At 46.4% G+C, this 10,764-nt stretch overlaps 1 protein-coding gene across 2 annotated transcripts in view; it reads left to right on the top strand.

The window, feature by feature from the left end:
- Positions 1–10,764, top strand: part of tg (thyroglobulin) — a 21,382-nt gene extending 10,618 nt beyond the window's left edge. The window contains exons 19-49 of one of the 2 annotated variants that reach the window (XM_069536791.1): positions 1–28; positions 128–278; positions 452–586; positions 667–810; positions 939–1,103; positions 1,193–1,297; positions 1,446–1,555; positions 1,656–1,761; positions 1,866–2,063; positions 2,146–2,316; positions 3,177–3,260; positions 3,787–3,849; positions 3,959–4,096; positions 4,181–4,357; positions 5,660–5,774; positions 5,976–6,055; positions 6,302–6,448; positions 6,531–6,590; positions 6,881–7,015; positions 7,101–7,283; positions 7,362–7,566; positions 7,646–7,730; positions 7,821–7,971; positions 8,068–8,270; positions 8,357–8,512; positions 8,583–8,720; positions 9,080–9,267; positions 9,367–9,471; positions 9,655–9,795; positions 9,893–10,074; positions 10,540–10,764. The exon at positions 1–28 is cut by the window's left edge and continues 100 nt beyond it. In XM_069536791.1, coding sequence (XP_069392892.1) covers positions 1–28; positions 128–278; positions 452–586; positions 667–810; positions 939–1,103; positions 1,193–1,297; positions 1,446–1,555; positions 1,656–1,761; positions 1,866–2,063; positions 2,146–2,316; positions 3,177–3,260; positions 3,787–3,849; positions 3,959–4,096; positions 4,181–4,357; positions 5,660–5,774; positions 5,976–6,055; positions 6,302–6,448; positions 6,531–6,590; positions 6,881–7,015; positions 7,101–7,283; positions 7,362–7,566; positions 7,646–7,730; positions 7,821–7,971; positions 8,068–8,270; positions 8,357–8,512; positions 8,583–8,720; positions 9,080–9,267; positions 9,367–9,471; positions 9,655–9,795; positions 9,893–10,074; positions 10,540–10,640 — 4,150 coding nt within the window. In that variant the 3' untranslated portion in view covers positions 10,641–10,764. Of the gene's footprint in view, positions 29–127; positions 279–451; positions 587–666; positions 811–938; positions 1,104–1,192; positions 1,298–1,445; positions 1,556–1,655; positions 1,762–1,865; positions 2,064–2,145; positions 2,317–3,176; positions 3,261–3,786; positions 3,850–3,958; positions 4,097–4,180; positions 4,358–5,659; positions 5,775–5,975; positions 6,056–6,301; positions 6,449–6,530; positions 6,591–6,880; positions 7,016–7,100; positions 7,284–7,361; positions 7,567–7,645; positions 7,731–7,820; positions 7,972–8,067; positions 8,271–8,356; positions 8,513–8,582; positions 8,721–9,079; positions 9,268–9,366; positions 9,472–9,654; positions 9,796–9,892; positions 10,075–10,539 lie in introns of those variants that run through there. The other variant, XR_011245828.1, reaches the window with a different exon arrangement.

The raw sequence follows: 10,764 nt of genomic DNA, 5'->3' as shown, positions 1-10,764 counted from the left end.
GACCAGCAGGGGGCTTTGCTCCGCACAAGTAAACATCACACCAGCAGGACACACAAATATTTATCATCACATTCAAAGACGTTTATTTCAGGTGTGTGTGTGTGTGTGTGTGTGTGTGTGTGTGTAGCTCCCGGTGTCAGGCCGCACAGTGTTGCTGTGTGACGAGTCGTCGGTGCGTCTGCAGTGTGACGGTGACGAGTCAGTGGACCTGAGGGTCACATGGTCTGTCAGCCTGTCTGACCTCCCAGTATCTGACCTCCCTGACCTCCACGACATCGGTGAGCAAACACACGATGAAACTGTCGCACGAATGAACGAGGGAGGATCAATGTGAACAAATGAATTCTTCAACCTGTATTTTTCAGATGAATTCACCACATGTATGAACCAAGAGACACAAATATAAAACAAAGAAAATGTCGTCACTGATCCTCATGCCGACATTTTTCAGGTCTGTTCTTGAACGAATCCAGACTTCTGGAAGGAGTTCAGGGACTTCTTGGTAATATCCAGTCCACGCTAGTTTCCATGACAACACCAACATTCGGATGTTCCCGTGGTTACCACCTGGACGGCGATGGTTGCAGTGAGTCGTGCGGTCCAGTGGAGTGTTGTCTCTTGTGTCGTTTGTCCTGTACCTGAATCTCACCATCTGTGTCTTTGCAGTCGTTTGTCCTGCTGGGAGTTTCTCCAGGGAGGGGGCGTGTCTTCTGTGTCCACAGGGAACCTATCAGGATGAAAAGGGGCGGTACTTCTGCAACAAGTGTCCCAGAGGTTCGTCAGCTGCTGGAGCGTCATCTGTCCATCAATGTGAGTCATACAGTTGAACTCGCCTCCTGAGCTGCTCATCCAGCTGCTGTAGTGATTCGTCAATTATCGATCACCTGTCTGTCAATCACCTGTCAATCACCTGTCAATCACCTGTATCTCTGTGTCAGGTGTGACTGAGTGTCAGAGACGGGGTTTGCAGTGCTCAGAGCGAGGAGACTTCCTGTCGGCCCAGCCTGACTTCCTGTCCGGCAGGTGGAGGTGTTTCAGTGGAGAGGGGGCGGAGCTTGAATGGACCAACAGTGACAAAGCTCTGACTGAAGAGGAGTGTTCAGGTGATGAGGACGCAGCCAATCAGAGAGCAACTTCTTAACACTGTCAGGAGTGTGAAGCACTTTGTAACGTGTGTGTGTGTGTGTTGTAGTTCTCAGCAGGTTTCAGGCTGTTCCTGGATCAGATCTTATTGTCGGAGCTGAAGACACTGAAGTTCTGCAGACGATGACCTCTGACCTCAAATCCTGTGTCCAAGGTCAAACCCCCCCACTATCATTTGTTTATAGATTTGTGAACAAGTAGAAACTATGAACTGTGGTTAAAGTTAGGAGAAGTTGAGTTGATCAGATCAGCAGCTGAGATTTCATCATTCTAATCCCAAAGTTACTGTTTGTTTTCCTCAGCATGTGCAGCCAACCCATCCTGCCACCATGTGGCGCTGTTCAGCAGACAGACTCAGTGTGAACTGTACAGCACACACACACTGAACACACACTGCAACACCTCCCAACAGGTACACACACACACACACACACACACACACACACACACAGAGACAACATTTCTGAAAACAACACAATTATAATGTATTTAATGTGTGTGTGTGTTTTCAGACCACTGGGTTTCTGGGTAATCCTGAGGCTGAGCTCTTTGATTGGCTGAGCTGCTCACTGCGAGTGAGGGGCGGAGCTTCAGATCTGATGGTCATCAGGAAGAAAGGTACTGTTACCAAGGCAACTAGACAACTGGCATAAGCAAAACAAACATCACTGACGTGTGTGTGTGTGTGTGTGTGTGTGTGTGTGTGTGTGTGTGTGTGTTAGGGGAAGAGTTTTCCTCGCGGCAGCAGCAGCAGACCTTTGTGAGGATGAAGATGACGAAGGTGGTCTCAGGTGTGTTCAGGACTCAGGTGTTCTCTGGACGGACGTCTCTGTCTGACGCTCATCGTTTCTGTCAGGACGGCTGCAGCCGTGACACCTGCTGCGACGGATTCATCCTCAACCAGAACAGCCTGAACGGAGGTACGTTACCATGGAGACGCAGCATAAGAAGGGATCAATGAAGTTAATGAATGAATGTGTGAACGAATGCCCCTCCCCTCAGGTTCTCTGCTCTGTGGTTGGCTGAGAGCTCCGTCAGTCTTGATGTGTATGGACAAGGACTGGGATGTTATTGGACAGGGAACAGCCAATCGTATCTGTGGGGCGGGGCTAACCTACAATGAGCAGCAGAGGAACTTCCTGTTCAAGTTCGGAGGAAAAGATTTCATCATTAGTGAGAAAAAAAACACGACTCACTGATGTCACAACCTGTCTCTGTCTGTACTGTCTCTGTCTGTACTGTCTCTGTCTCTACTGTCTCTGTCTCTACTGTCTCTGTCTCTACTGTCTCTACTGTCTCTGTCTGTACTGTCTCTGTCTGTACTGTCTCTGTCTCTACTGTCTCTGTCTGTACTGTCTCTGTCTCTACTGTCTCTACTGTCTCTGTCTGTACTGTCTCTGTCTCTACTGTCTCTGTCTCTACTGTCTCTGTCTCTACTGTCTCTGTCTCTACTGTCTCTACTGTCTCTGCTGTCTCTGTCTCTACTGTCTCTGTCTCTAATGTCTCTGCTGTCTCTGTCTCTGTCTCTACTGTCTCTACTGTCTCTACTGTCTCTACTGTCTCTGTCTCTACTGTCTCTGCTGTCTCTGTCTCTACTGTCTCTGTCTCTACTGTCTCTGTCTCTACTGTCTCTACTGTCTCTGTCTCTACTGTCTCTGCTGTCTCTGTCTCTACTGTCTCTGTCTCTACTGTCTCTGCTGTCTCTGTCACTACTGTCTCTGTCTCTACTGTCTCTACTGTCTCTGTCTCTACTGTCTCTACTGTCTCTGCGCTGTCTCTACTGTCTCTGTCTCTACTGTCTCTGTCTTTACTGTTTTTGCTCTGTTTCTACTGTCTCTGCTTTGTCTCTACTATCTCTACTCTGTTTCTACTGTCTCTGTCTATACTGTCTCTCTCTCTACTGTCTCTGTCTCTACTGTCTCTGTCTCTACTCTGTTTCTACTGTCTTCATCTCTACTGTTTCTGTTCTGACTGGTGTCTGTCTGTCTGTCTCTCCTGTCCCTGTACTAACTGGTGTGTCTGTTTGTCTCCAGCTGACTCTGCTCTGGCGGCCGACAGTAAGAACAAGGACTACCAGGCGTCCATCATCAGCTTCCAGTCTGTCTACCTAAACACTGGTACCTGACCTTTGACCTCTGTATTTGTAGTGTGGTCATACAGGAAACATCTCCATGGCAACTGGACATTATTTGTATTTAGTTTGATCCGTCATGATCCCAGAGGATGAACCGCAGTGAAATAGAGAAGAATGCTTTAACTGTCATTGAACAGGGTGAACAATGAAATGATAGTGCCACTCCTTTACAGTGCAAACATATAAGTACAAAAATACTACAAGTAAAAAAATAAAAAAGAATACGTTATTTGAAATAGTGGAAATTGACAACATGAATGAGTAGCCTAGTAGAGTATTGCTAACGTAGCATGCTAACAGTTTCACTTACGACACTGTGACATGATGTCAGAGATCACGTGTGTCGCAGTTTATTTTTCCGACACCATGTTGGTTCAGAGTCCACTGGCTGTGACCTTTGACCTGCAGCATTACCAGGAGGGCGGAGCATCTTCAGCAGCTGTTTGTTTCTACCTGTATGATGAGACACGCCCACAGTGAAGAAGTTTGTTTGTTTGTTTGTTTGTCAGATGCAGATTCAGTCTCTACTTCCTCTTCCTGTGCAGAAGAAGAACTCAGTCGTTCTGTGGACGGTTTGTTTCTTCTGGTTTTTCAACAGATAATAACAAGGTCGTTTATAAAAGACCTTCAAACAGAACTAAACACAAATATACAAGATAAAAACTGTGTGTGTGTCTTCAGGGTCGGTGCAGCAGAAGTTTGACGCTCTGTCAGAAGACGACGTCCTTGTGGATCGTCAGATGAATCTCTCCGCTCTGTCGTTCTGGCTTAACAAGAAGAACTACAACTCCCAGCAGGCACTGCTCTGGTGTCTCACAAGTACGACTCTGTGTTTTCGTGTTTGTGAGAAAGTTGAAGCAGGTGACGTCAAACACATGTAACGTTGTTGTGTTTGTGCGTCAGGCTGCGATGCGGAGCCGCACTGCTCCATCGCTGACGTCAGAGATGTCGACTCAGCCAGTTTCTTCAGCTGCTCATTGTTTTCCAACACTCAAGTCTGTGGAGCGTACGACAAACCGCTGAGACGCCAGTGCCGCCCCCAGCTGGACAGAACACCCAACAACACCTACATTAAGAAGGGTACTGCTCACCCCCCCCCTACACACACACACACACACACACACAGGTTAAATAAAGTCACAAATGAATTCAGCTTCAATTATGATTTGTCTTTATTTTTCTGCTGAAATGTGAGAATCCTGAAATTAAGACATTGAAAATCCAGAGTCTTCACTCGTGATAAAAGTTCTCACTAACCCCTGACTCACAGTATTATCTTGAAACCACACGTGATTAAAAGTTAAATCAACTTGAAAAACAAAGTTGAATCAACTTAACCCAAAAAATAATGTAGAATGTTGAGTTGAATCAACTTGAAAAACAAAGTTGAATCAACTTTAAAATCATGTTGAGACAACTAGAATGTTTGAGTTGAATCAACTAGCAAAACAAAGTTGGGACAACTAAAATGTTGTAGTTGAATCAACTTTAAAAAAAAAAGTTGAATCAACTTTTTAAAAAAAAATCATGTTGAGACAACTAGAATGTTTGAGTTGAATCAACTCGCAAAACAAAGTTGGGACAACTAAAATGTTGTAGTTGAATCAACTTTAAAAAAAAGTTGAATCAACTTTTTTTTTTTTTTTTTTTTAAATAAAATCATGTTGAGACAACTAGAATGTTTGAGTTGAATCAACTTGCAAAACAAAGTTGGGACAACCAAAATGTTTTTTGAATCAACTTAAAAAAACAAAGTTTCACCAACTTAAAAACACATGTTGAGACAACTAGAATGTTTGAGTTGACTCAACTTGAAAAATAATGTTGAGGCAACAAGAATGTTTGAGTTGAATTAACTTGAAAAACAATGTTGTAGTTCAATCAACTTGATGAACTTTAATAGTAGTATAATAAAAGGTCATTTTCAAGTTGAGTTAACTTACATTTTCAAGGCAGCATGTGAACTTGCATTTCCAAGTTTAACCGACTTGAAATGTTTTACAGTGTAGGGTTAGGATTTCAAAAGGTTTCACTCAGGTGGTACCAGGAGACTCCAAATGCTCTGAAACGTGCTCCTACACACTTTCTACACAGTCCATTTTGGAATCCACACTTTGTCAAACACTTCCCAGTAGAGACTCGGGGGTGGTACCAATCGACCGGGAATGCCCCATTAGTATAGGCGGAGCCTACTTTCAAGTCTCTACGACCTTCAGAACATAAGTTATTCAAGAAGGGCCCACCTCAGTGTGGTTATCATCCTGTATCCTAACCATAAGTTTTCACTTTTTAATCTGAATCTGAAAATTATAGCATTAATTTTCTGCTCTACTGTTAATGCTCCGACCTCCGACCTCTGACCTCTGACCTCTGAATGTGCAGTGGATCTGTCAGGACCAGTGAAGAGTTTCTACGAGAGAGTTTCCTTCAAGAAGATGGTTTCATACTCTGTCCGCAGCCGAGTTAGTCTGAGCAGCAACACACCACTGTCTAAGGGGTAAAACACACACACCACACACACCACACACACCACACACACACACACACACACACACACACACACACTTAAGCTGACAACTACACAACTTACTGTCTTGGGATCAAATCTCTTTCAATTGTTGTGAGTTCAATTGATCCTAGTGTTTGTGTGTGTGGTGTGTGTGTGTTTGTGTGTATTTGTGGTGTGTGTGTGTGTCAGGTTCATGGAGTGTGAGCGGCGTTGTGATGATGATCCTTGCTGCCGTGGAATTGGTTTTGTCCGAGACACCAAATCTGCAGGTAACCATGGAAACCACAATTATAATGTAATTTCTAGACTTGTTATTTGTTTATTTGTCGAAAAAAACATTTAAATAAGGGGAGGGGACTGAGCAGTGATGAGCTCGTTCAGACACTGGCTCTGATTGGTTGTTTAGAAATGGAGTGTTGGACAACTCTTTATTTTGACCAGTAGATGGAGCCAGAGGACAATGTTGTACTGAGATCATAAATACTAATGAAGTGTGTGTGTGTGTGTGTGTGCAGGCGGTGCAGACGTTGTGTGTCTGTCTCTGATCAGTCTCGGGGTTCAGACCTGTGGTGAAGACCACATGACCTCCTGGCGAACACAGGACTGTCGAGCCTCTGACGTTAAGACATCACCTGATCCTTTCGGCTGGTACCTCAAACCAGGTACAGACAAGTACAACACACACAGTACAAGTACACACACAGGCAGTATAACTACACAGTGACATGTGACCTGTGTTTTCAGTGAATCAGTGGACGTCATCTCCGGCTCTGTGTCCCACATTCAGCCTGAGTCCACGCAACGGTAACAAAGCTGCAGTACTACTATTGATGCGACTACTTCTAATACTGCACTATAATAGATCCTACTGCTAATACTACTACTACTTATAATACTATTAGTACTGCAGTTACTACTACTACTACTACTGATACTACTACCACAGTTTCTTGTGTATGTAAGAGTACTGTTATGACCGCAGTAATACTACTGCTGTTACTATTGATAGTACAAACACTACAATTACAGCTACTTAGTAACAGTACTATTACTACTACAGTAAAAAACACGTGTGCGTGATGTTTATGTGATAGTGTCTGAGGACAATTGGCGTCTCCTCTCTGACTCATCCGTCCTGGTCGACCCATCTCTCTCCACGTATGATGTCATCCACATTAGCCGTGACATCGCCACTGACCGGAACAACACCCGGGACTGGTGTCTCCATGGTAACCACGATAAAACACATCACAACAAGAGTCTGTGTTTCACTACGATTCGAATGGTGACACTTCTTTGTTCATGTCCCTTCAGCCTGCCAGGAGGCGGAGTCTTGTGTTGCCGTGTCAATCAGGGAGATGGAGTCCGCCTCTCGCTGCATCCTTTACCCCGACACCACAGCTTGTGGGCTAAGCTCCGCCCCCAGCTCCCACAGACACGCAACTTCCTGTCGGCTGGTTATCAGAGAGCCCGCCCCCCGGGTGTACCTGAGGATAGGTGAGCCAATCACAGCAGAGAGCAGCACTGTCGGTGGTTTGATTCCCGCTCTGCTCACCTGTCTGTTTGTTCCATCAGAGCGGTCATCAACGGCGACGACCGTCTCCGTCCCCGGTCATGGGGTCCTGCAGGGCGTCGCTGTGGAAACATCCCTGGGCTCAGACCAGAGGACGGTTGTTCAGTTTCTGGGAGTCCCCTACGCTCGTCCACCAATAGGATCACTCCGCTTTGAAGAAGCTCAACTGCCTGATTGGACAGGAACCTGGGACGCCACGAAACCACGGTAATGCCCTGCATGTCCACCTGTCCCTCTGATGTCATCCATCTGTCTCACTAACCGACTCGTGTTGTGTGCGTCTCAGTCTCAGTTGTGTTCAGCCCGGTGATGCAGCGTCAGCCTCCAGTGAGGACTGTCTCTACCTCAACATCTTCTCACCGGCTGCTCAGGTGAGTCACCTCTGATGTCACTCTGATGTCACTCTGATGTCACTGTGATGTCACTGTGTCGTCACTCACCTATCCACGTCTGTGTGTCAGAGGGGGCGTGTCCCAGTCCTGGTGTTTTTCTTCAACCCTTCAGCGAAACAGAACCCAGGGCTGCTAGATGGCTCCACCCTCGCTGCTGTGGGTAACATCGTCGTGGTAACAGCTAATTACCGGACCGATGCTCTGGGTTTCCTGAGCACAGGTAAACACAACACACACACACACACACACACACACACACACACACACACGTAAACAAACCTTCCTGAACAACTCCACCTCGCTGCCATTTTCCAAGGTGAGTCTGGTCTCCGTGGTAACTACGGGCTGTCAGACCAGGGGGCGGTGCTTCGCTGGGTTAATGCCCACATCTCCCTGGTGGGCGGAGACAACAGTAGAGTGACAGTGGCGTCAGAGCGTCGCGGTGCTGACATCACCAGCCTTCACCTCCTCTCCTCCTCCTCCTCATCTCAACCTCTGTTCCAGCGCATGATCCTGATGGTGAGAAAGAAATTCAGAAACAAACTGTCTCCAGATGTTCCACCAGCTGATTGGCGTTGTGATGACATCACTTCCTCTTCCTGCAGGGCGGTTCTGTCTTTTCTCCCTCACTGCTTCAGACTCCCGCCTCCTCCGGACTCCAGGCGCTCGATTTGGCCAAAGAGCTTGGCTGTGGGACCTCTGACCTTGCCACCTGCCTCAGAGCGACGCCCACTCACACACTCAACGCCGCTCAGACAAAGGTATGTTTCAGAAACCAGGACAGTGCGTCTGGTTTCTACACGTGTCTCCTGACCTCTGCTCCCGTCACAGCTGCTGGCGCTTAGCGGCCCGTTCCGGTCCTGGTCCCCGGTCGGTCAGTCGAACCCTCAGTCGTCCTTCCACAGGGTCGACCTCCTGCTGGGCACATCGGAGCACGATGGACTGATCGGCCGCGCTCGAAGGATAAAGGTCAGAATTCATACAAAGAAATAAAAACGAAGAAAGACAGATTTCATTTTAAAATAAAAAAAGCGTTTTGATTAATTTAATTGAATTCTTTAAATCAACCTGCAGCTTCAGTTCAGTTCAACCTTCCTGTTATTCTGTGTCAATCAAAATAACAAAACAATGATCTTGAAAAATAAAGAAATGAAACAGCTGATGTCTCTTGTCCATCAACCAATCAGAGCTCAGTTTAAATCAGCGTTAGTTTGTTTTCATGAGATATTAATTTTAGTTTTTAGTTTCAGTTCCATAAATGTTTTAAAAGTAAGTTTACATGAAAACAATAATCTGAATGAGACAAACCCGTGTTTGACTGTGTTCAGGACTTCGAGGCTCTTCAGGGTCGAGCTGATGGTAAAACCGTGTTTTATGAGGCTTTGACTCGTTCATTGGGCGGCAAGACAGGAAATGAGCTCCTGAAGGAGGCGGCGTCCTGGTTCTACTCTCTGGATCACAGCCCCTCCCCCTCCGGTTACAACCTGTTCTCCAGAGCACTCAACAACGCCACCAGGTGAGACAGTGAGATAACGACGACGTCTAACGTTTGTCCTAATACAATTAAAACATTTAAATTCATATTTGTATTTTTCTCTCTCCGTCTGTCCTGCAGAGATCTGTTCATCATCTGTCCCGCTCTCCAGATGGCAAATCACTGGGCTAACAACCGAGCTAACGTCTTCCTGTATCATCAGCCTGCGTCCAGAGCTCAGGACAGGTGACGCTCGTCTCCTTTTAAAGGAACAGTTCCACATAAAAATCCTTTTCATCATTATTTTGTTTTGACTGATTTGTTCGTAGACGTCTCTGAGATCAAAAATAATATTTGAACTGAGTCGTTTTCCAGTTTGTTTTGGATCTGGAGCGTCGGCGTGTCGTGATCGTTTGGTTCTGTCTGCAGGGCCGATGTGTTTGTTCCTCTGGATGTTCAGCTTCTGTTCGGGACTCCTCATCATCCAATCAGCTCTCAGCGTTTCACCTCCTCTGATCGCCGCCTCTCTCTGGCCACGATGACCTACATGTCCAGCTTCATCCGGACGGGGTGAGTCGCTCTTTCAGAGACTGTGTCCTCAGAACCGCTCCGTGTGAACCACCAGGACACGAGCAATAACATTTTCATTTTTCTTCACTTTTGTCAGGAACCCAAACCCATCCCGAGTGTGGGAGGAGTCAGTTCTTCCCCGCTGGCAGCCGGTCCAATCCTCTGATGCCCCACCCACATACCTGGAGATAAGCCCCGCCCTCCTCCAACATCAGGGTCTGCGTCAGAAATACTGCTCGTTCTGGAGCCACCTGGGGGCCAAATTGAGAAGTGCAACAGGTTAAAAACACAACAGTCACTCACTTCCTGCTGCTGCAGCCATGTTTCATCCGGTTTATTCTCCAGAGAGAGGTTTTTAGACCCCGCCTCTCTTTTTAGCTCTAATCTCCTGGTTGGAATAGTATAATAACAATAGTTTGCAGTGTTGGCTGCTGGGATTTATCACAACATCATCAGGTTGCTCAGAACGCTGCAGCCGACGGATCTGCATCAGGAGGAAAGAATCTTACTGGGCCCCCACGTACACTCAGGTCTGACCAGCCTGTGGTGGACCTGCCTCATTAAAAGGAGTCTAGCGATTGAACTACTGTTGATGCTGACGCACACAACTAACGATGCGTCCCTCACATCAGCTGGTGGTTAGTGCGGAGGAGCGAAAGATATTTATATCCGGGTTTAATAGTACTTTGATGTTTAACATAAAATACTCAGATACTTCTTGACTCTGACTTTGTTCCCCTCAAGGTGAGTCGGTGTCGGAACCCGTCCGACCTGCGCTGACCCTCGGGTCCCCGGTGTCTGCACCATCGAGCCCGTCGCAGACTGAGAAAGACGCCTACAGTTAAACCAATGATGTCACATGTTCAAGCCTCCAGCTTCACTTTCATTCAAATGAAGAAGGCAACAAAAAACGCCTGTTTCCATTTTTCTTTTCTGAACTAAATCATCATTAAAAATCATTTCAACCTC

This window comes from Paralichthys olivaceus, chromosome 13 (assembly GCF_024713975.1).
Source record: "Paralichthys olivaceus isolate ysfri-2021 chromosome 13, ASM2471397v2, whole genome shotgun sequence".
Taxonomy (NCBI): Eukaryota; Metazoa; Chordata; class Actinopteri; order Pleuronectiformes; family Paralichthyidae; genus Paralichthys; species Paralichthys olivaceus.
Note: the sequence above shows the minus strand (reverse complement) of the source record. Positions and strands in the feature narration are given on the sequence as shown.